We start from the raw sequence: 25,948 nt of genomic DNA, 5'->3' as shown, positions 1-25,948 counted from the left end.
TTTCTTCTTTTTTTATTTTCTTTCTTTGTAGCCCTTCTGGTGTGTTATTAGTACAAATGTTTGCGCTGTACCATCTGTTAGAATGACAAATGCAATGTATTTTATGGCTTCATGCATTACCAAATTCATTCCAATAGATGATGTACTGCAAACATTAACACTATGGTCTACATTGATTTCAATCCTTCTTAGATGGGTGGGACAGCTAGGACAGCTAATAGTGTGTATAAAGTTAGCATAACGACTTTTTGTTGCTCGCAGGCATGTTTTACTATCAGACTCAAGCCTGTGTGTGTGTGTGTCCTGCCATAGACCAGTGCCTCAAACAGGGTGGTGTCTGCATATGCAGAATAAGGTCTGATCTCATGCGACTTGATGTTGATTATAGATCGATGGTTTCGGTAAATTAATGGCTTTAAAACTGGTTCAGATATTTGTCTAAGATGCAAAATGCAAGATACCTTTATCATCACTGTACAATACAATTAAATATCATTTGGAGGAAGCCTTGTGGTAAAGTGAGGTCAGCGGCTGATTGCCATTTTAAATAAATAATCGTCACACTCATGGTTCCCATGCACGATTCAGGTGGTCCTTAAGTGCACAGGTGCAGAATCGCCCATGGTTGTAATTGATGCCGGGAGCTGCTAATCACCATAACTGTGCCACATCCCCATTTTAAAAGGAGAAGCGCGAGTACGAGATGGGAAAAGGAAAGAGAAAAGACAGAAAGGAGGTTTAAAGGAAGAAGGAGGCAGGAGGAAAAGAGAGCTGGTGTAGGAGCAAGCGATCGAGTGAAAGAGGAAAGAGTGTATGGCTGCCGCTTGGGGTCTGTTGGAAGCAGTCGCTCAAGCTGAGCAGTTCCAAATAGCAGGAGCGACCAGGAAGGTGAAAGACTCGCCGTGTAAGGCTGGGAAGGCAGCGGGAGTCGAGGAGGTCTGGGAGGGAGAGTCCTTGTGTGAGCCCCCTGGTCACTGGGGACCCAAGTCTCAGTCCGGCAAGAAAGCGGTATGTAGCCAGATGATGGAAGGCAATCGGATCAGAGGAAGGTCGGCTGTACCTGCAGAAAAGGCAACTCTCCTGTTACAAGGCCCGTACAGGAGAAGCAGGGAAGCCACCAGTTAAAAAGAAAAGGCACCAGGTTTTTAAAAAGGACTGCTTCCAGCTTATTGATTTTAACCTTGTTTTAATTGGATCTACTTATTGGATTGTTAACATCCACATTCCACCTTTTGCACGTTTTTTGGGATTATTTATTTATTAACTTTGAGCACTGCACTGTGAACACTGTATTTTTGTTAGTAAAAGCACTGATCACTTTTGCACCTTCCCCTTGCTTCATGTGGTGTCCTCATTTGTCCAGCTCATCCTAGTCATGACAATCGATGGTGTCGGGTTCAAGAGTCTCCCGAATGAGAAGAGAGAGCATGGAGCAGGTTTTATCTAAGGTACCTTAGATAAAAATATATGAGTAGATAATAAACTAAGTAAACAAAACTATGAGCAGCACAGTTACTATTAACATTTCCAAATATACACAGAGTAAAAATAAAGGCAAACATGTAAGCATAAACAGATAAATAATACATTAATTCACAATGAAGATTACAGTCAATGTAATGATCATGCATACAGAATACGTGTGTGAATAACTCTTTTACAAAAATGTCCACCGTTATTCACTCACATCTTTATATTTCTGACTCCTTTTTATCATTTTTAAAATCTATACACATATGCAGTAAGTACTAGATATGGTAAAAAAAATAAAACAAACATTCCAACTCCTAAGTAGAACGATGCATTACAGATCTCTTTAACAATTATTAGTTTATTTTGCTATGGGCTTTTTGCTCAGTTCTCACATTAATTTAGAAACACACATGCAGCTCCCAGAAGAAGTATTTACCTTATGGCAATGCTACAGAAATGCCAGACAGAACTGGAGAATAAACTCCTATCCATGGTGCAACAGCCCAATCAATCAGTCTGGGACTTTGCTTACGACTATCGGGCACTGTGTTTGAAGTGGCGACCGGTGATGCAGGAGGAAGAGATAGTGCGCCGTTTGATGAACGTATGCAATCCCCGCCTGGTGGGGGGGTTGAGAGGGGTGGTGACTACTGTGGATGGGCTGGTAATGGTAGGCTCGCTGGTAGAGCGGGATTGGGTATCATCCAAGGATTACTGAGACAAAGTACATTCTAGTAAAAAAAGAGCTTCCACCTTCCAAATCCACTAAAATAAGAAGCTGTCAGCTGCTGTTTTCTCCTCCTTAACACCCCTCTTAGTGGTGCCTGTATAGGTAAGGGGTTGGATACTAGATGCTGTGATGGACACGGAAAGCCAATACACCTTGATACAGAAGAGCTGGTGGAATAAATTGGCCCAGCCCCATGAAAAGCTGCAGCCAGCCTCGGGTGTCAATTTCATTTTGGTGGATGGAACCAAACACCAGGCAAAGTTCAGTGGGAGCTCCAGTTACATTCATCAACCTGGAGGACAGAGATTTCTGTAATGGAAAATGTGTACCTGACCATCCCAATCCTCTTGGGGCTGGATTCAGCCACGGCTGTCCATATGGTTGTATATTTTCAACCTCGGAGGTACTGTATGTAGTGTTCAGGAGTGGAGAGCATTCCTTTTTATGAAAGGTTTACTTGGGGTTCTATGCAGTGGAGACTAAGGACCCCAAGGGCACTGTGTCAGCAAGCACTCTGGAGCAACCTGAGGGGATAAGAGCTTTGCTGTGTCGATGGCCAAAGGTGTGGATGTAAAGCCTGGGGCAGACCTCTGTCATGCTTCACAACATCCACACTATAGATGAGGTACCTGTCAGACACCGCACATACCGGGTTTCTCCTCAGAAGAGGCAAATTATAAAGGAGCACATCGACAAGATGCTTGTAGAGGGAATTATTGAGCCTTCAGCATCTCCTTGGGCCGCTCCGGTGGTCTTAGTAAAAAAACCTGATGGGTCTTTCTGGTTTTGTGTGGACTTCAGAGGGCTGAATGCGAAAACCCACATCAAAGCTTATCCCATGCCTCAGGTACACGATATACTGGAATCCTTGCATGGTGCTGCCATTTTCAGCACATTGGATATGCATAGCGGATATTGGCAAGTATGAATGGGAGAAGACAGCAAGCACAAAACAGCAGTTATGACCCCTGAGGGTTTGTTCCAGTTCTGTGTCATGTCTTTTGGCCTGAAAAATGCTGGGGCCACTTTCCAGCATCTTATGAAACATGTACTGGGGGGGTTAATAGGAGAACTCTGTTTTGTGTATATCGATGATATTATTGTTTACTCCCCCACTCTAGAACAGCACCTGATGGACTTGGACACTGTCTTCCAGAGGCTCCAACAGGCTCAGCTTATGCTAAATGTAAATAAATGTCGCCTTGCTCAACCTCACCTTCATTGTTTGGGCAACATAGTGTCAGCAAAGGGAGTTGAAGTGGACCCAGAAAAGACCAGTGCTATATAGAACTACCCTATGCCTGTGGACCTCAAGGGTTTGCAGTGGTTCCTAGGATTGGTAGGGTGGTACCACAACTGAGGCTAGGGATCTGCACTGGCAATCGGAAGGTTGCCGGTTCGAATCCCGTAAATGCCAATAGGGACTCTGCTCTGTTGGACCCTTGAGGAAGGCCTTTAACCTGCAATTGCTGAGCCACTTGAGTAGTGTGAAAAGCGCTACATAAATGCAAAGAATTATTATTATTAAGTTAATTCCACACCTTGCTGACCTAGCGGCCATCCTAAACCATCTAAAGAAAAAGGATGTGCCCTGGAAATGAACCACTGAATGCCAGGATGCGGTTGACCAGAATAAGGTGGCTCTTCAATCTCAGATCATCCTTGCTCAACTAGACCCCACGCTGCCTTTTCTAGTCCAGACTGATGCCAGCAACCTTGGCATTGGTGCTGTTCTATCTCAGAAGAAGGATGGATTGGAGCGAGCGATTGCTTTTGCGTCACAAAGTCTGCATGGGGCCGAGGTAAATTATTCTACCTCTGAGAAGGAGTGTTTGGCGGTGGTGTGGGCAGTGGATAAATGGCGTCATTTTTTGGAGGGAGTTGAATTTGAGGTCCTGACCTGGATATTCAATCAGCCCAAGACAAGAACAACAACAACAACATTTATTTCTATAGCACATTTTCATGCAAAAAAGTACCTCAAAGTGCTTTACATAATGAAGAAAAGAAAAATAAAAGACAAAGTAAGAAATTAAAATAAGACATTAGTTAACATAGAATAAGAGTAAGGTCCGATGGCCAGGGAGGACAGAAAAAACAAAAAAAACTCCAGACGGCTGGAGAAAAAAATAAAATCTGCAGGGGTTCCGTGCCACGAGACCGCCCAGTCCCCTCTGGGCATTCAAGACGTCCTCCCGATTGACAAGATGGATTCTGAATCTCCAGGGTTTCACCTTCAAGGTGTTTTACAGGAAAGGATGTGGCAACGTGGTGCCCGATGCGTTGTCACGGATCCCTGAGTCAACGGGTATGATATGTCTTGCCACGGCCCAAAGTCAGTAGACTCATTTGCCCCTGAGCTTACCAGACTTGGCTAAAGCACAACAGATGTGTCAGATGTGCCAACAATATAGGGAGGACTCTAATAAACAAGGGTTTGGTCGCATTTATTTTAAGGAATTGCAAGGTGTACCATATAGAGCTGTGCCAGCAAGATTTTGGGGGACTAAACTCCAACTTGTGGTCCCTGAAGAATATGTCCCTGTGTTCCTCCAATATTATCATAACAGCCCTTTTCGAAGACACCTGGGTAGATTGAAAACCCTGTTAAAAGTGTTGGAAGTGGCATGGTGGCCCTCTGTGAGGAAGGATGTATGGGACCATGTGAAAAGATGTCAGACATGTCAGATGATGAAAACTCCTCCAGGAAAACCACCTGGAGGGTTACAGTCAACCGTGGTGTCCGAACCTGGAGAGATGTTGGGAGTTACCTTCTAATTCCACCAAGAAGACAGTCTTGATGGTCGTCGTAGATTATTTTTCAAAGTGGATGCAGCAGTTTGCTCTAACAGATGCCAAAGCTCAGAAGATCTGCACCACCCTGAAAAATGAAATATTTATTTGCTGGGGGGGGTGACAAAATATATTGTATCTGATAGAGGTCCCCAGTTCACCAGTGAGTTAATGGGAAAACTGTGTATGGAATGGGGTGTAAAGCAGAAACTGACAACGGCCTATCATCCCCAGACTAATTTGACGGAGAGAGTAAATTGGACCTTAATGACCATGTTGGCATCCTATGTAGGAGACCGCCATCAAGACTGGGATAAGTGGATACAGGAACTGCGATTTGCCATTAATACGGCGAGCCATGAGGCTACTGGTGCAACACCTACCTTGTTAGCATTAGGACGACAGTTAAAGGGCCCGCTTGATCGTTTAATAACAACAACTCCCTTACCCGACACTCCTCAATATAATAAACTCACCACCCTGGATCAATTTAGGAGGGACGTTCAAATAAGATTGGTGAGGGCGACAGCCAGGCATGTCAGGTACTACAATGCCCGCCATAGTAAAATGCACTTCTGAGTAGGTGATGTGGTCTGGGTTAGGGCTCGCCATCTCTCTGATGCAAGTTAAAAGTATTCCTCTAAGCTTGTGCCTAAGTGGACTGGACCAGCTTTGATCCTAAAGCAACTCGGGCCAAACAATTACCACATAGAAAAGGGTAGAGAACCAGAAAAAAAAAATAGAGACAATAAATGTGGTCAACCTCAAGCCCTACTTTGGACTGGAGGTGGGGAATTATGTAGCATTGCCACATAAATTTGTATCTGGTTTGTCTTTAGTCTCTCTATGTAAATCCTGTTTCCGTCTGAGCACATTGTAGTATAAGATGGGCAGGTTGGATAGGGAGGACCTTGGTGAGGCACAGGGCTGTCATTGCGATTTCCAGGAGTGCCATTTAAACGGACGACATGACTTGAAAAGGAGTGCGAAAAGGCAGGAAAAGAAGGAGAGAGTTTTATGGCGGAGGGAAAAGACATGACCCATCTGAGTCCAGGAAAAAAGATTGTTTCTCGGGGAGCAGCACAAGTCCAATGCAGTTTGGGGTGGCCACCTCGAAGATTCCAGATACACTGAGGGAAGTGGATTAGACAGTGAATGGGATCGGATGCAGTGTAAGCCAAACATCTTTTATTCTGGGATTGGAAAATATGATAATCAGATAAAAAAGACTAAATTGAATGGACGGTGTGGAATATTCTTAGGGTGCATGATTTTATGACATCTGTTTACTGTATATATTGGAAGAGGGAGGATGGTTTTCAAAATCAGTTGACATACGGGGGAGTTTGTGGGAATGTAAATAAGATATTAATTATATTTTTTTAGCTGCATCTTTTCTGAGTGATTTTTTGTAAAAATCACTTTTATTAGTGGAAGTCATTTTTTTTGCGCCGTGGAAAGGAATCTGAAGACAGTTTGGGGTTGACATGCAATCATTAGTACAATTTTCACTATATTCTTGTGAAGCGTAGCGGTTACAATTGCTACAACCTCAATGGAAGTTTTTTTACTTTATTATTAGACAACATTTAATCACGATGGATTTAATTAGATTTTTTAACACTGACCAACAGAAAAGACTTTTTAATGTCAAAGTGAAAACAGATCTCTGCAAAATGCTCTAAATTTATTACAAATATAAAACACAAAATAATACGACATGCCTGAATCAACACTTTCATAAACTCTGTATGGGTGTTAATATTTTCTTTAACCATACAACATTCTCAGAACACGTTTGTAAAATTTGGATTTCTTCAAGTCTGCTTAACAAGTTCATAATTAGTCTACTAGTTTAGAAGAGTCCAACAATTAAATATACTTGCTGCTGTTTGTGAATTGAATTTTAACAGTTATTTAAAAATAGTAATTCCGTTAGTTTTGGAGATACCCACTTCGATAACTTATATAATACTGTAATTTCAGTGGTGTTACTGTTAAAATAAAAAAAGGCTTTAATAAAGTTGCTTTTGTGAGCTTTGGAAACAGTCTGGTTGCTTCAGCTTTACCCACTAATTTGAACGTCTTTTAAGTCCATCCTCTCGAGTTTTCTCATCTTTTTGTAGTTTTTTAAGTTTTCTTCAGGGTACGTGACGTTAGCGAGTTCCAGCCTTAAAATGGCCTTTGCGTCAGTGGTGATGAGCAAGAAGGTCAGGGCTGAGAGGCAGAAGGGCCACGTGCATGCAGGCAAACCAAACTGAAAATAAAAAAGAAATCCAAGTTGATATGCATTTTTGTAACAGACAAACTTTAGATGCTGTAATTTTAATCTGAAAACGTGACTGCTACACAAGATCTTGTAGCAACTAATGATGGAAATTACACTGAGGGACAGCTTTCTTAAGTGCACCAAAATTGTCCCCCTTAGAGCAACCTGAATTCATCCAGACGGGGACATTTCTGAATTTATCCTAATGAAATTTTAATCCAACCATAAATTGACATGGTTTTGACCAGGGGTGGGCAATGCCGATCATGGAGGGCTGCAGTGACTGCAGGTTTTTGTTCCAACCCAGTTTCTTAATGAGAAGCCCTTATTGCCCCAGTGACATGTTGATGCTTCATTTTAGTGGTCTTTCTTGTTGAGATTCCACGCCCTTAATTGCTTATTTCAGTCTTAAACAGCTGCACTGACTATTTTAATGGCTCCTTATTAGCAGTAAAATGCAAAGGACAAAGGAGCCAGCAGTTCTCCATCTAACTTGTTTCCATTTACACCTCTGTGGATTCATCACGCACTACTTGATTTAATACAACACTTAAGAGAAAAATGTGACAGAAATTTGTGACTGAAAATTATCCATTTTAGGCTTCAGATCATTTGGATGATATCTTTGGAAAGGAAAAAAAACCTACGATATAAGAAACTAACATAAAATTAAATAATGTCTGACACTGGCAAGGATTGGTTTCTAATTAAGCAACTGGGTTGGAACAAAAACCTGAAGCCTCCACGGCCCTCCAGAAGCGGCGTTGCCCACCCCTGGTTTTGATATTTTCTATCACTGTCTTGTTCCCTTCCATCTCTTCCCTTTTGAAGACAGCATGCTACAGCAGGCGGTTTGGTCTGCAAGAAGATTGTTAGTTGCCGTCCTGTGTTATTTAAGGTACCACATCACCAGCCTTAGTGACTTCCACATTTCCGTTAACACGGACATTGACAGATGCTGCATTGTGAACAGTAATTAGTAGGCTAGTCGTTTAACTTGATCATTTTGCCACCAGGCATATCCACAGCAGTACGGTTGTACAGTGCCGTATGTATCAATTTCACTATCTGCGTCAACGTCTGATGACCAATTCACATTGTCGACTTGATTCAACTTTGCTTTAGTTCCAGTTTGTTCAAAAACAAGCTTCACAGCTTCTTGTTTTGGTTTAAGGTTCCACCCCAGTCATGAAAATTAATGAGTTACCTTAGAGAGGCAAAGAGCATAGAAATATTCATGATCTTTCGCAGGATGATATTATTTCATCCACTAGATGGCAGCAGAATACTGTCCCAAGCATTATTTCAGTTTAAAACTATAAAGTGCACCATTACATGTTACGCCAAGTCTGACTTGGGAATAACCGTAATTACATAGAATTCCAAGTCTGAGTGATGCTCAGGGTTAGTGTCAAGGAAGTTAATAAAGTCAACACTTAGAGAGATAGCAAAGACTTGCATTACACATTTTCTAGTCCCTAAACACGATAATAGCGTGTGTATTACAAAACTCCTCCAAAAATGTACAATTTGTTTCATAATTGTAACTCTTATATTTTAGTGCCATTTACAGAATTGGAAAGAAGTGTAAAATCCTATAACTTTACTAAATTTTTAAAAACTTCCTATAAGTTATGTATTCATTCTCTGAATCTTTTTCGTCCAGTGCAGTGTTTTGAGGGTCCGAAGTCTACTTGTGCAGCATTAGGCACAAGACTTGAGCCAATCGAGGATTGCATGAAGCCCTCATTCACATATAGTCTAATATGCCCAGCGACTTAGTCGTAATTTACCTTTGACAAAATCAGATGTTTGAATTTTTTTTGGTTGTAGAGGTGGGCTCTGTGTGCATGAAAACTGACAACCAATGAATGCTCCTCCAGAAGTACAATGCAGCAATAAGAAACACAGATGTTTCGGACCTGATAAACAGAAGAGAAGCTTGTCTGTCTGTTGTCTTGTGTTTTAAGTAACAAGACTGATGAAATAAAAAGTAAAATAAAAATAGAGATTGCAGATGACACTTTGTAATGACAATAGGTGCTGGAAGTTGTTACACAGTCAGCTAAGTTGTCATCCCCTACACTTTCTAATCATGCAATTTGACATCCTCGGGCAAAAAGATTAGCAACAAAATTCCCCGACAAGAAGTGCCACCAACTCTAATGTCAATGTTTCACAATAATAAACATGCTGGCTGGTAAATGGTTTCAGTTAGGTTAAATAATACTTACCACTGACATGACATTTCCTATTGCTGCTCCCAAGTAAGCACAGAAGAAGGCTAATAAGAATAAATAAATAGATATTATCAGGACAGTTGAAAGATGTGTGGACCAGTTTTAAATACAAAGATCACTGTACCCACTTAATCATAAACACCAACAGCAAAGTTCTGTTTGTGAGACCACAAAATGATTTATTAAGAAAAGAAATACACAGGGTGGCTAAGAACATCTACTGCTATGAATGAGGAGTTCGACATTTATTCTCTACTGTTGTCTGAATATTTGAAGTGTGTGTCAGAAGAATCCAATTTGTACCGTAAATCCCACCTACACATGGCCCCCTTCATCTCATCCCACAGATTCTCAACATAGTTGAGTTCTGTTTACTGAGCAGTGTCTGTATGAAGTAAGTGTCTCAGAGTAAGAAAACAGTCAGAAGTGAATCTTGAATTTGCTGCATGTCAAGCACTACGCTGAATCCATGTGAGTGAAGTGATCTATCTGTATGCATACCCTGCTGTAAACTCCCGTCATAATAGTTGAATAAAATGCCTCATAGGAGTAATATTACAGCTCCTATATGCCATTCAATCGTTGAGCTCACACAAAGCACCCTTAATTTGCTCTGTAGAACGATAGACCTTGCTTTCTGGAAATCGCTGTCTATATAAAAGGAAAGTTATTTTTCGCTCACTTGTCCTACTTCAGGTGCTGAGCCCTACCAACAGCCAACGTGGATACCGGTTTCCATCTTTACACTACCTGCAGGACTGCGGCCTTTCAACAAAACATAAAATGCATGCACATACAGTGCATCCAGAAAGTATTCCTGTATAGATAACATTACCTAAGTTTAAAGCAAGTGCCCTGGCCATGTGTCTGCATGCTGAGGGACGGACTCACTTTGATCGGCTTAGGGAGGAACATTGGTTTAGGGAAGTCTGATCACAATTTAACTTTTTAGTTAGTGATTGTTTTGTTTTCTTTCTTTGAGAGTCTTCCTTGTCCAACATACAGTGCATCCAGAAAGTATTCACAGCACATCACTTTTTCCACATTTTGTTATGTTACAGCCTTATTCCAAAATGGATTAAATTCATTTTTTTCCTCAGAATTCTACACACAACACCCCATAATGACAATGTGAAAAAAGTTTACTTGAGGTTTTTGCCAATTTATTAAAGATAATATATGGGCACACAGTTGTGCAGGCTGGAAACGGCCTGAACTCACACAGACTGCCTGTAGGTAATCGGTACACTTTAAATTAATTACTAAGGTTTCAAGCAACGAACGTTTATTATTGAAAGAGACACACAAGCACACAGTGGCAAGAACTGCCCAGCGTTTCCTTAAACAAAGGCCATTCTAATCCTGACTGTAAGGCGCTGTGAGGCCTTTGGCGTTACACTCTGTGCACCCTTTGTTTCTGATAAAAAAAGGAATCAAGCGGTCAAAGCCTCAAAGGCTAAGAGGGAGTGTCAACTGCTATCTCTTGATGAGAAAATAAAAATCAGATCTTTTGAAAAGTGACATGTCGCTTGTTGAGGGCATTATTCCCTAAATAATACAGTATAAGAACTATTCACGTAACATTTATATTGTATCAGATATTATAAGTAATCTAGAGATGATTTAAAGTATATGGGTGGATATGCTTAGGTTATATGCAATTATGACATTTTATATAAGGGACTTCAGCATCCTCTAACTAATCTCCTGCAGATATGGATATCCGGCTGTATTGTTTCCCTGTGGATTTACATTTTTTTCTGCTCTGTTCTTGGATTCTGATCTTGAATTGCATTATTGGACTTGTTTGCTTTGGACTGCCTTTAAGGCAATTCCTTTCTTGTTCTTTCCTTTATTCTTCTATTTTTTTAATTCTGAAAAATAAATCTTCCATTTACAAAGATTCTTTGTCTTTTTGTGCACATGCATTGTGGTCATCGTCCTGTTAGTGGGACTTTTTTATTTATTTGGGTACTCTTTGAGTTATTTTGTCAGCTCTCCTTGTTTGGGGCCTGCTAGTTCAGAAGCAAGCAGTTAGCAGTGAGGAGTAACTGGATTACCAGTGAAAGTCCTGACCTCCCATGTGGCTACATTTTGGAGGGCCTTACTCCCATTTTCATCATGTTTGTGGTACCCTATCACAACAATCTCATCTTCTCAACCCGCTTTGTCTGGTAAGGGTCATTGGAGCAGCAGGACATGGAGGTCAGCCTAGACTTCACCATTGAGATTTCCTATTCAATTGCATTTTATTTCAGTTTTGTAATGTAATAAAATGTGAAAAAGTGCAAGAGGCTGAACACTTTTTACAAGCATAAATATTTTAAAAACTGCAGTGCAATTCTTTCTTACCGCAAGCAACAGCAAGAAGATGAGTCTGCCATGTCAAAGCATAGAACATTCCTCCTATGGCTATACAAGCCAACACACTGTTATAACTCCAGAGGCCATCATAGATGCTTTGGAAGGGTGATGCAAGAGCCAGGCCTAAGAAAAAGGAGATAAAGGAAGATTATGTTTAAGATCTATCTAAACATGCTGTTAATACACACACACACACACACATGCACACTCACACACACACACACACATACAAATTAAAAAAAAAAACTCTGGGAAAATATTTAAATATAGCAACTCTTTGTAAAAGTTATATCCTGTTGTCAGTCTGCCAGTCTGCCATTTTGGGAACCCAGCCACAGGGGATGCACAAACCAGTGTGTTTCTTCATGCCAGTCCCAAGCCCAGATAAATGGGGAGGGTTACGTCAGGAAGGGCATCCGGTGTAAAATTTTGCCAAATCAATATGTGGACAACAATACAAATTTCCATACCGGATCGGTCTTGCCCCGGGTTAACAACGACCGCCACCAGTACTGTTAACCAACAGAGTGCTGGCGAAAAATGGGCTACTGTTGGACGAAGAAGAAGAAGAAGAGGGGGGAGACATGTCTGGATGCAGGAGGAGAGGAGGAAAGTAAAGAGAGTGGAACTGAGGATAGGAACTTTGAATGTTGGCAGTATGACTGGTAAGGGGAGAGAGTTAGCTGATATGATGGAGAGAATTAAGGTTGATATATTGTGTGTGCAAGAGACTAAATGGAAAGGGGAGTAAGGCCAGGTAGATCGGAGGTGGATTCAAATTGTTCTATCATGGTGTGGATAGGAGGAGAAATGGGTTAGGGATTATTCTGAAGGAACAGTATGTCAAGAGTGTTGTGGAGGTGAAAAGAGTGTCAGACAGAGTGATGATTATGAAGCTGGATATTGGAGGTGTGATGATGAATGTTATTAGTGCATATGCCCCGCAAGTTGGGTGTGCAATGGGTGAGAAAGAAGATTTTTGGAGTGAGTTGGATGAAGTGATGAACAGTGTACCCAAGGGACAGAAAGTGGTGATTGGAGCGGATTTGAATAGACATGTTGGTGAAGGGAACAGAGGAGACGAGGAGGTGATGGGTAGGTATGGCGTCAAGGAGAGGAATGAAGAAGGTCAAAGGATAGTGGATTTTGCCAAAAGGATGGACATGGCTGTGGTGAATATGTATTTTAAGAAGAGGGAGTAACATAGGGTTACGTACAAGAGTGGAGGAAGATGCACACAGGTAGATTACATCCTATGCAGAAGAGTCAATCTGAAGGAGATTGAAGACTGCAAAGTGGTGGCAGGGGAAAGTGTAGTTAATCAGCATAGGATGGTGGTCTGTAGGATGACGTTGGAGATCAAGAAGAGGAAGAGAGCGAGGGCAGAGCCAAGGATCAAATGGTGGAAGTTGAAAAAGGAAGACTACAAGGTTGAGTTTAGGGAGAAGGTGAGACAGGCACTGGGTGGTAGTGAAGAATTACCAGACATTTGGGAAACTACAGCAAATGTAGTAAAGGTGACAGCAAGAAGGGTGCTTGGTATGACATCTGGACAGAGGAAGGAGGAAAAGGAAACCTGGTGGTGGAATAGGGAAGTACAAGAGAGTATACAAAGGAAGAGGATGGCAAAGAAGAAGTGGGATAGTCAGACAGATGCAGAAAGTACACAAGAGAACAAGGAGATAAGGCGCAAGGTGAAGAGGGAGGTGGTGAAGGCTAAAGAAAAGGCATATGATGAGTTGTATGGGAGGTTGGAAACTAAAGAGGGAGAAAAGGACCTGTAGCGATTGACTAGACAGAGGGACCGAGCTGGTAAAGATGTGCAGCAGGTTAGGGTAATAAAGGATAAAGATGTAAATGTACTCACAAGCGAGGAGAGTGTGTTGAGCAGATGGAATGAGTACTTTGAGAGGCTGATGAATGAAGATAATGAGAGAGAGAAGAGGCTGGATGAAATACTGAATCAGGAAGTGCAACGGATTAGCAAGGAGGAAGTAAGGACAGCTATAAAGTGGATGAAGAATGGAAAAGCCGTTGGTCCAGATGACATACCTATGGAAGCAAGAAGGTGTTTAGGAGAGATGGCAGTGGAGTTTTTAACCAGATTGTTTAATGGAATCTTGGAAAGTGAGAGGATGCCTGACGAGTGGAGAAGAAGTGTACTGATGCCGATATTTAAGAATAAGGGGGATGTGCAGAACTGTAATAACTACAGGGAGATAAAATTGACGTGCCACAGCATGAAGTTATGGGAAAGAGTAGTGGAAGCTAGGTTAAGAAGTGAGGTGATGATTAGTGAGCAGCAGTATGGTTTCATGCCAAGAAAGAGCACCACAGATGTAATGTTTCCTCTGAGGGTGTTGATCGAGAAGTATAGAGAAGACCAGAAGGAGTTGCATTGCATCTTTGTGGACCTGGAGAAAGCATATGACAGGGTGCCTCAAGAGGAGTTCTGGTATTGTATGAGGAAGTCGGGAGTGGCAGAGAAGTATGTAAGAGCTGTTCAGGATATGTACGAGGGAAGTGTGACCGTGGTGAGGTCTGCGGTAGGAGTGATGGATGCATCCAAGGTGGAGGTAGGATTACATCAGGGATCGACTCTGAGCCCTTTCTTATTCGCAATGGTGATGGACAGGTTGACAGACAAGATTAGACAGGAGTCCCCGTGGACTATGATGTTTGCTGATGACATTGTGATCTGCAGCGATAGTAGGGAGCAGGTTGAGGAGACCCTGGAGAGGTGGAGATATGCTCTAGAGAGGAGAGGAATGAAGGTCAGTAGGAACAAGACAGAATACATGTGTGTAAATGAGAGGGAGGTCAGTGGAATGGTGAGGATGCAGGGAGTAGAGTTGGTGAAGGTGGATGAGTTTAAATACTTGGGATCAACGGTACAGAGTAATGGGGATTGTGGAAGAGAGGAGAAAAAGAGAGTGCAGGCAGAGTGGAATGGGTGGAGAAGAGTGTCAGGAGTGATTTGTGACAGACGGATATTAGCAAGAGTAAAATGGAAGGTCTACAGGACGGTAGTGACACCAGCTTTGTTATATGGGTTGGAGACGGTGGCACTGACCACAAAGCAGGAGGCATAGCTGAAGGTGGCAGAGTTAAAGATGCTAAGATTTGCATTGGGTGTGACGAGGATGGACAGGATTAGAAATGAGGACATTTAGAGGGACAGCTGAAGTTGGACAGCTGGGAGACAAAGTCAGAGAGGCGAGATTGCGTTGGTTTGGACATATGCAGAGGAGAGATGCTGAGTATATTGGGAGAAGGATATTACAGATAGAGCTGCCAGGCAAGAGGAATAAATGAAGGCCTAAGAGAAGGTTTATGGATGTGGTGAGAGAGGACATTAAGGTGATGGGTGTGACAGAACAAGATGCAGAGGACAGAAAGATATGGAAGAAGATGATCCGCTGTGGCAACCCCTAACAGTAGCAGCCAAAAGAAGAAGTCTGCCATTTTGGGGTTAATAAAACAGAAGAAGCACACCTGAAGCAAACAGAATTTTTTTTTTTACATGCAGCTATTGGAAGTGTCTGTCATTTAAATCAAAAAGCTTTATTCTTTTTTGGGTCTTCTTATTCCAACACACCCACATTCATTCACACTGTGCCAGTTAGTTTTGTCTTTTTCATGAACAGGTCTCTTGGATGTGGGAGGAAATTGAGTTTGAAGAAAAAATGCACTGAGACAAAACCCAGTACTCTGGAGATGTGAGTAGATAGATAGATAGATAGATAGATAGATAGATAGATAGATAGATAGATAGATAGATAGATAGATAGATAGATAGATAGATAGATAGATAGATAGATAGATAGATAGATAGATAGATAGATAGATAGATAGATAGATAGATAGATTCTAATGTGAATGGTGAGCTGTTGATAGCAGCCAAATCATTTTGAGCTGAGCTCAGCTGAGATTTAGGCTGGAGTAGCCCAGATGTAAGCTTTTTAAGGTTTTGGATTTGGTGATGTAGGATGGAAAATCCCCAAGATCTCCTGTATGAAGTAAGTGTTGCCTGGTGAGTAAGATAACACTGGGGTAAAACCTTGACACCAGTAAGATTTACTGAGTTGACCCAAGAGTGACTTCTGAAAAATCTAGACGAGAATAGGATATTCAGCTGAGCTCCTTTAGTCTTTCCTCATAACTCATCCCCTGTAGCCTGGGAATCAGGCTGACTACTCTTCTCTGGATTGTGTCTAGCCCTGCTATGCCTTTTTTGTAGCCTGAAGAACAAAACTGCACACAGTACTCCAGATGAGGCCTCACCAGTGGATTATAAAGCTTGAGCATAATCTTCTTGGACTTGTACTCTACACATTATACTATATACAGTAACCTAACATTCTGTTAGCTTTCTTGATCACTTCTGTACACTGTCTGGATATAGTAATGAGTCCACAATGACTCACAGGTCCTTGTCATAAGCAGCACTTTCAAGTGTCAGACCTCCCATTTTGTATTCAACAATCAAGATTGAATTGAGAGATGTGGGGATTGGGGCAATAGATAGACGGGCCAACGTGAAAGGACTTGATAGAAATGAAAGACACTTTAGAAGGTATATTCTGTATATTTATCTATCTATTATATAAAAAAATTTTGGGTTGAGACGTATTCATCTTGGGGAGACACTTTGAAGTCCCGCAAGACTACTTGCACGTCACTCCCTACTTACAAACAATTTCTCGGAGACATTTTAATGTACCTGGAAACAAGGAAGTGAGACAAAAGGACAGCTGCTGTACAGGCTTTTAAATGATCATCACATGCAGAACATGCAGCTCGGTAGCAGCAGTTGATTCGTCCACATCTCCTTAGTGTTTGTTCAGCCCCCCACCTTCACAACGCAAGCGGCAGAGATGCGAAGTGGTGAGCATGAAGTGCACTCCCAGAGAGAGGGGTTGGGGGGGTGGGCGAGGCGAATATATATATTTACTGGTCACTTTATTAGGTACACCTGTTCAACTGCTTGTTAATGCAAATATCTAATCATCCAATCTTATGGCTGCAACTCAATTCATTTAGGCATGTAGACACTGTCAAGTAGACCTGCTGAAATTCAAACCAGACATCAGAATGGCGAAGAAAGGTGACTGAAGTGACTTTGAACCTGGCATGGTTGTTGGTGCCAGATGGGCTGGTCTGAGTATTTCAGAAACTGCTGATCTAATGGGATGTTTACAGAAGTTTACAGGGAATGGTCTGAGAAAAAGGAAAATATCCAGTGAGCGGCAGTTTTCTGAGCAAAAATGCCAATTTGTCTACAGTACATTGAAGTTCATTTTACAAGTGTTTGCCCAGTTATAAATATTTTCAAGGTCTTTTTGTTTATTCTTCTATTTTTGTTAGTCCTGCAAGTGTTAATGGTTTATTAACTATATACAGATCTATATCACTAAAAACCTTTCGAGATACTCAGCTGATAGTGTACACTATGCAACAAATTCTTCTCTTATCTGCACTTTCTGTTTTCTGCTAATCAATCATCTGTGCAGCTTTCAGTGTTTGCATAGTAGTAATTCTTTGTCACTGTATAATATTTCCTGTCTGATTTCACTTGGATTTTCAAACGCAAATGACTGCTTTCACTCTCTTGTATTTTGTTAGACACTTTTGTTACTGCAATAATAAACCAGAAAATAAAAGGGGTCTTGCTAATCCTAACATGACTGGAGTGTAAAGGAGTTTAGTGGATATGGAAGATACATGATCAGTAATGTGCAGTACATTGCTGTCATGGAAGGAATTTATGAATACTGAACTTGGTTATAAGTTTTAAATCTTTGCACACATTCATCCATCTTAAAAATATTGTAGACTTTATAATGAATTTGAAACATATGATCAACAAATCATTGAATTTTACCTGACAGGACACCAGCAGCAGAGCCGAATATTGCATGCAAGCAGGTGATGGGAGATGAAATGAACAAAGCAACAATAAAAATGCCTCCAGTCCATGGATTATCACAGCCGTACACTTGTCCAATACCCACTGGCACAGCCCTAAACAGCTGGAAATAAGCAAAGGGGAAAAACATTTTTATTTTTGAATTATTATAAAGACAAATAATCTATCTATCTATCTATCTATCTATCTATCTATCTATCTATCTATCTATCTATCTATCTATCTATCTATCTATCTATCTATCATAAGTAATGAAAAGATATCTTCCGTGACTTTTTAATTCTCTGCTCATATATGAAAAGTAGTTTTATTTTTGTGAAAATGTCAAGTAATTGACAAGACTATTAAGCTGTTGGGTTATGAATCAAGACAATTCCAGTGTACATCAATTACAAACAAACAAATATGGTCGCTTCAGTGTTGACTGATTCTGCCACACGGTTCCAGAGTCTTTGGGTGAGAATCTACACACAGACACTCTCATTGTGTGTTATCTTCATGCCTACTTTCTTTATTCCAGATATGTACTTATAAGGCTAACAGTTGACTCTAAATCCAACTGTAGTCAGCAAGGATGTGTTTGATTTAATTAATTTCATTACATTTATATAGCGCTTTTCTCAGTACTCAAAGCGCTATCCACGCAGGGAGGAACCGAGAAGCGAACCCACAATCTTCCACAGTCTCCTTACTGCAAAGCAGCAGCACTACCACTGCGCCGCATAGAATAAGAAAAACATTCACTCTTCAGATTAAGACGGCCCTGAACAATATGCAGAACCTGGAGCTAACACTAGTAACTGTTGGCAAGATCAAAGTGATTCATACTGTATGTGTAGAATGAACATTAGTTAGGAGGCTTCTTCAGAAAGTTTTTAGACTTATTTTATTTATAAGCAATTTCTGGGTGTACTGAGATGCCTGAATACAAGGTCCAGAGCTTCTCAACATTTTGTTTACACTCACCTTTCTCTTGCCTGAGGCCTGGCACCTTTATTCAATAAGATATGCCCTAGGCACAGTTCATTTCTATCTCCTGTTGATAACTTTTGTCATATTATCATATATATTGACAGAACTTTGGAACACATCTGATACACTATAGTCTTTTTTTTTTTTAAGTAGCATAATAATTAGTCAAGTTAAGTCAAGTTGGGGAGCATGCACTGGTATAGTGCGTTGCCGCACCCACTACACAACGAAACAACTCAGGATCCCAGTTGGCAACCCCCCAGGCAGACACGCGGTCCAGTCCCACCCTCCGGAAATGACCCTCTATCTGGTACAGCCAGGTGTTATGTGGGCGACCCCTTGGCCTGGTCCAGCCACTCGGGTCCTCAACAATGAGGATCTTACGAGCTGGATCACCCTTTGGGAAATGCACCACATGGCCATAGTGCCATAACTGACGCTCCCTCACAATGCAGGCAGGTAATGTGCCTCATTCAGGACTCCATGAGCAACCGCTTATTCAACATAAAGTCAAACCAGTGGTACCCAAGGATTCTCCAAAAGGACACAGTACCAAAGGAGCCCAGTCTTCATCTCAGGTCACTGGATAGCATCCATGTCTCGCAATCATATAGCAAGATAGGAAGCACCAGGACTCTAAAGACTTGGACCTTCTTCCTTTTGCATAGATATCGGGAGTACCACACACCCCTTTCCAGCGACCTCTTGACCCCCCCCATGCTCTCCCAATCCGTCTACTGACTCCATAGGAACAGTCACCAGGGACATGAATATCTCTAAGTAGCATAGCCATACCTTTAATACTAGTTCTTACCATGCCAACATTGACATCTGACCAGGTGAGATTAGGAGTTGAAGCAATGGGTTTGATGAGAACCTGCGGGAAATAATTATTGTAATGTCCTGTGGCCACCATATGTAAGCAGACCAGAATGTTAAAAGGCAGAGTAAAGACTGGAAGGCCCCATTTGCTGTTGATAGAAGCCAAAGCACTTGAAACAATTGGGCTGCAAAACAAAGAAGAATTTACACTGATCATTTCATTTGTCCTCTTTGGCACTTGATGAGAAAAAAAGTATGACGCTAACCTCACACAATGTACTGAACTCGATCAATGCAGCCAGAGAAGTCTTCGATGAGTAGTCCCTGACTCAATAAAATGACATGGCATTCTAAAGGCTGATGGATGCTGAAGCTTCCTTTGTTTGGTCATCCCTAGATCTGCTGAAACTTGTGTTTTGCTCTTCTGGTCAGCAGGGAATTCTTTTTTATATATAATAACTAGCTGTGAAAGCCCAGACCCTAGAAACTATTGAAATCGTCAGAAAAAAAAACTGAAATGTAGAGATGTCAGGTAATTGAAAGGAACTATTCTGGGCGTCTCTCTCCTAGGAGGTTTAATTTTGCCAACGTGCTCGCATCACTTGTGCATTAGCGGCTAAGCAAGTGTCTCTTTCTTCTGAGCTTTCATTTTGCCAACGTGCTCGCCTTGCTAGTGTATTAGTGGCGGGTGGAAAAATAAAACGGATAACGTTTTGCCAATGTGCTCGCCTCGCTTCTGCATTAGCGGCTAAGCGAGTCTCTTTCTTTTGAGGTTTTGTTCTGCCAATGTGCTGGCCTCACTTATGTATTTGTGGCTAAGTGAGTTTCTGTTTCCTCGGAGGTGGAGCTCTTACCCCAACTCCACCTCTCAGTTCCGGGCCGGACAGACAGACACACACACTGCAATGCGTAGACGTTTATATATAAGATACTTTGAGATATACTAGAACGAAAAGCTTTGCATTCATCATTCTAAAGGGTTTTGCATGTATAACTACTGCTTTTGTTTCATCCTAGGTCAATATAAGGATGGGCTATATGGTGCTTCTCAGTTGCTAGAACATTAAAACAGGCTATTTGGTCCAACAAGCTTGACAATTCCATTGGCAAAATTTCACTGCGATGACATCAACCTTATATTTTTGGAGTCCTAATCTCTATCACACTGCCTGGTAATTAGTCCTCCAAGTAAAGAAAAACATTCTAACATTTATGTGAAATCTTCTAAATCTTTTTGTGTTTTTCTGGAAGCATTCATTACAAAATCTGGGATCCACTGAACTAAAAACCTTTATAATTTTAAACAATTTAATCATGTCACCTCTTAATCTGAATTTTCCTAAAGTGAAACAATTCAACTCCTTCACTTTTTCCTCATACAGAACAGTGTTACAATCAGCCTAGTTGCTCTTCTCTGGATTTTCTCTGGCATTGCTATGTCTTTCTGTAATCTAAACCGTAAAACCAAAACTGTACACAGTACTCCAGGTGTCGCCTCACATGTGCATTATAAATCTTAAGCATAACCTCCTCCTAAACACATACCCTAATAGCCTTCTTGATGGCCACTCTGACTACTAGGTCCTTCTCATCAGGGGTACTTTCGGGTTTCAAATCATCCAAAGTCTACATAGAGTTGCAGTATTCCTTAGAATTAGCGGTTCTGCTCTGGACTGGTTTGATTCCTAACTCTCGGGCCAATCCTTTTATGACTCCTAGTCTAACTCCTTGTCTTCTCCACAGAAACTTTCTTCAGGTGTGCCACAAGGATCAGTACTGGGTCCACTTCTCTTTTCTCCATACATTCGTTCCTTAGACAATGTCATTTCTTTTCATGGCTTCTACTACCACCTCTATGCTACTGATGCACAGCTCTTCCCCTAATTTCTCTCTTACAGTCCACAGATTTTGGCCCAGATCTCCAGTTGTCTCTCTGCCATGTCATCATGGATGAATGATCATCATCTAAAACTTAACCTTTTAAAATGAGACATCTTGTACTTGCCCTTTGATTCTCCTTCTCCAGATATTTCTCTAAGCATCACCCTGGAACACATCACTTCTTTCACCATCGTCAGGAATCATGGCATGACTCTGGATTCCCAACTTTCATTCATCAAACATATATCTTCAACAACTCAGTCCTGTCAATTTCTTCATAATATTCACAGGACTTGACTCTTCCTCACTAATTATGCCATACAACACCTTATTCATGCATTTGTTCTCTCTCAACTATTCTATTACAATGCTCTTCTGGTGGAACTTCCTTCAGCTGCAATCAAACGTCTCCAGAATGCTGTTGCTCAACTGGTGTTCTCTGTTCCTTGCTTCATTCTTACTACTCCTCTCTTTCGGTCTCTCCATTGGCTTCATGTTGCTGCAAGGATCCAGTTCAAAACTCTCGTCTTAACCTACAGTTCTCTGAAAGGCTTTATTCCTTAATATCTCCAATCCTTGTTCTCTCCTAATGTCCTCTCAAGAAGTCCCTGATCAGCCTTAACCGGTGTGTTGACTGTCTCTCCTCTTGCCAAGACTGGTCAATGTTTCTCCATTCTTACTTCAAAGCTGAGGAATGATCTCTTTATATATATTTAAACAACTGCCAATTTACTTGTGTTTAGGTGTCTTGAAAACACATTGTTTTTATTAAATATCTTGGAACTGATTAATTTGTTTTCTATGGGCTAGCTGCCATTGCACTAACAAAGAGTTTATAATACTGATGTTTGTAGTATTCTAGCTTCAGGTATAATTATGTAGTTGCTCTGCTCACTTGTGCTTGCTTTTTATATTGTTCTCTGATACTTTTGATGCTTGCACCTTCATTCTTTTATGTATTTAACTTGTTTTGTAAGTTGCCTTGAATAAAGGTGTCTGCTAAATTAACAATAATAATAACCCAACAATAATGAGACGTGGAAAGACTAACGAATGGACCACTCACTCACATACTGTACAGTCTGACCTTACAGACCATAAACAGAGTGAATCTGCAGTATTGAGAGACTGTTTCAACATGGTCTCAATACTGTAGATTCACTCTGTTTATGGTCTGTAAGGTCAGACTGTATATGAGTGAGTGGTCCATTCGTTAGTCTTTCCATGTCTCATTATTGTTGGGTTATTATTATGGACAGCTGGTTGTCGATCACCACCTCAGGCATATGCACATGGTGTATCTGAGAATCTGTAGCTTAAAGTAAAAATTGTTATCTCCCAGGGCGTATCGTCTGTTTATACTTTGACAAAAATGCCTAAGGCTTTGTCACTTTCAGATTTCTCGCATACTGTTTCACAACTAAAAGCCTTCAGCTACTAGCCTTCAATACATTGATGGTTATGGCATTGATCTTACAGCAACAGCCACCCATTATTAGATTTACATAGCAAGCCTCAAAATATGACAAATGGAAAGCATTACTTGGAGTTACAGTCATTCAAGTCAAAGTCTGGAAGACTGATGTCAGCATGTAATAAAGATGTGTCAGTCTGACATGTTGTCGCTTTGAAGAAAATGTGTTAAAAGAAGACAAAATAATGAACCTTTACAAAAGATAACATTCCTGGATGACTGCAGGTAACACTAAATGCCTATTTGTGCAGGGTATAACTTTAGAGTTTAATAAAAATGATTTGTGTATCAAAAGGCTAAGTGTGTGCAGTGGCTGCAAGGTCTCGATCTAAAACTTTGTTATTCTGAGGTCAATCCTCAATCTCTCCTGTTAAATTAACTCTGTCAGAAATGACAACATTGATTAAAAGGTTTTAGTAGACTCTGTACAGAAGTAAAACCTGCACTGTTAGTCATTTACAGACAGAGAGCTGTTGCAAGTCATTTAATTGAAGAAGTCCAGCAAACATTAGATACTGATGTCAATGGAGCTGTTGCAGTTCTTTCAAATAATATACTGGCTTGTTCTGGTAAATCAAGTTTAGATTTACATTTAGAAAGGAAATCAAATTTAGATTTAGAACATATAATTTAAACTCGATAAGTCACAAACAGTTCTTCACCACCACATTCCATACTTCTACCCATTTTCAAGAATGAAAATAAAAACAGAGTAAAATATAAATACAATGAGTCAAACTTTTTGCACTTACCATGCCATGGACATAAAAATATTTGGAAACAGGAGCCACCAGTACCAGTCTCCCTTTTCAGAGAACACTGCCATAAGAAGACCAACTAGGATCCCATTGTAGCCATACAATCCTGCAGCAATGGCTCCCCTACAAAACAGATTCATGCAGTAAAGAGGCCCATGAAAATGTATTTCTTATACAAAATACACTGAGGAGCCAAAACATTATGACCACTTCACTAATATGCTCTACCTCCTCCATGTGAAGCCAAACAGTTCCAACTCTCTAATGTGTGGATTCTATGAGACCTCTAGAGATGTTCTGTGGTGTCTGACACCAGAACATTGGCAGCAGATACTCTTGCTCCTGTAAGTTACAAGCTAGATCTACTGTGGATCACACTTGTTCCAACACATTCCACAGATGCTCAAGTGGATTGAAATCTGGGGAGTTTGGAGGCTACAGAGACACCTTTAAACATTTCATCATGTTCAAATTTCTGCAGTGCTTCACAGCCCATGCCACCCTAGCCATGCAAGAGTGCACATGGGCTACAAAGATGTTAAAATATGTGGTATGCATCAAATTAATGTCCACATGAATTCCTGTATCCAGGGTTCCCTGGAAGAACATTGGCCTAAGCATCAAACTCCCTTCACTGGCTTGTCTTCTTCCTACAGTACATTGCATCCTGGTGCCTTCTGTTCTACAAGTCAAAAACAAATGATGCAACAGAATTCATGATTCATTGGAGACTTTCTTCCATTGATCCAAGGTATAGTCCCAATGCCAACGCACCCATTGTAGGCTCTTTTAATAGTGGACTGGGTTTAGCATGGGCACTCTGACTGGCCTGCAGCTATCCAGTTCTATACATAGCAGAGTTTGATTTACTGCATGTCATGACACCTTACTGCTATAGCCATCATTAAAATTAGCTGTGATTTGTGCAACAGTAGCTCCTCTGTTGGTCTGTACTAGACAGAATAGCCTTGCATTGATGAGTCTTGGAGGTCCAACACCATGAAAGCAGTTTGTGGTTTTCCCTCCTTAGACAAGTGTAGGTTTGTACTCACCATGGCTAACTGAGAGCACGCCACAAGCCTTGCCATTTCAGAAATACTCTGAATAAGTCATCTGACCAAAACAATTTTGCCCTTATCAATGTCACCTAGGTCTTTACACCAGCTCATATCTTCTGCATTCAATGTGTTGACTACAAGTACCGAATGTCAGCCTCTCATTTAAGATATCGCTAACCTTGACAAAGTTATAAGAGAGCCAGTGGCATTTGTTTCATTTGGCAGTACTCATAATGTTTTGGCTCATTTTTGAATATATTAAATACATATTAAGCTGTTCAGTTATTATATATTGTGACAATGACCTAAATGTCCAGAGCCTTATGTCTAGCCAGACAAAGTATAGTTAAATATCTTCAGGAATTAGAAGTAAAATATAAGTATCTGAGGAAAACGAAGCAAACATGGGGAGAATCTGAAAATTCTCTTGGACAGTTATTTGGGTCGGGATTTAACTTCCCTGGAGATGTAAGGTAGGTACCTTTTTTTTCTAATCAAATGAATAGACTACCAGGATTGGGCTTCACCACACATTGGATGGTTTGAGAATATATTGTACTATAATGTAAAATTAATAAAAACAGCTAACTATGAAGAACATACCTGTTTTGCTGGAGAATAAGGGCAGAGATTGTTGCAAACATGGTCCCCACAAATCCATTTAGTGCCCACCAAGGGTTCTGTAAAATTAGTCCAGCAAATATAATAAGACCACTCAAAGGATTGTTAACAAACATCACTTGGGCAGCACCCCTCAGAATCCAGTCAAAAAACTGAAATACCACATACTTTCCTGAAACAAAAACACAAATGGTTAAAATTAAAACGTTACAAGGTATTAAGGAATAAAAGAGTAACAGAGTAAAGTATTAGTATAGATAGCGTAACTGTCGTCAGGGATTGTCTGGCATCCCGACCAGGTCAAGAAGTGATCCCTTGCAGGAAGGGAGGCCAGAAGGATCAAGGGATCGGAGGAGCAGGCTTTACCAGCACCTATACTTCCTTGATACACTGGAGGGAAGCATTCTTGTGTCGGTGCCCCAACATTTTCAACTCGCAGGCCTGCTGGGAGGTGTAGTCCCATGCTACAGCCCTGTGGTGTACCATGCCTACAAACCAGGGGGAGCTGCAAGGAGAAACCATCCCTGCAGTTATAGAGACTTCCACCTGACCCGGAAGTACTTT

At 41.0% G+C, this 25,948-nt stretch overlaps 1 protein-coding gene across 7 annotated transcripts in view; it reads right to left on the bottom strand.

The window, feature by feature from the left end:
• Positions 1-4,133: 4,133 nt before the first annotated feature.
• slc14a2 (solute carrier family 14 member 2) overlaps positions 4,134-25,948 on the bottom strand; it is a 215,413-nt gene continuing 193,598 nt past the window's right edge. For all 7 annotated transcript variants that reach the window (XM_051929517.1, XM_051929520.1, XM_051929515.1 and 4 more), the window contains 7 exons: positions 25,367-25,556; positions 23,700-23,828; positions 19,585-19,777; positions 17,754-17,901; positions 11,858-11,992; positions 9,500-9,549; positions 4,134-7,253 (listed from right to left, as the gene is read on the bottom strand). In XM_051929517.1, coding sequence (XP_051785477.1) covers positions 7,062-7,253; positions 9,500-9,549; positions 11,858-11,992; positions 17,754-17,901; positions 19,585-19,777; positions 23,700-23,828; positions 25,367-25,556 — 1,037 coding nt within the window. In that variant the 3' untranslated portion in view covers positions 4,134-7,061. The remainder of the gene's footprint in view (positions 7,254-9,499; positions 9,550-11,857; positions 11,993-17,753; positions 17,902-19,584; positions 19,778-23,699; positions 23,829-25,366; positions 25,557-25,948) is intronic.

The sequence above is a fragment of the Erpetoichthys calabaricus genome, chromosome 7, assembly GCF_900747795.2.
Source record: "Erpetoichthys calabaricus chromosome 7, fErpCal1.3, whole genome shotgun sequence".
Lineage (NCBI taxonomy): Eukaryota > Metazoa > Chordata > Cladistia > Polypteriformes > Polypteridae > Erpetoichthys > Erpetoichthys calabaricus.
Note: the sequence above shows the minus strand (reverse complement) of the source record. Positions and strands in the feature narration are given on the sequence as shown.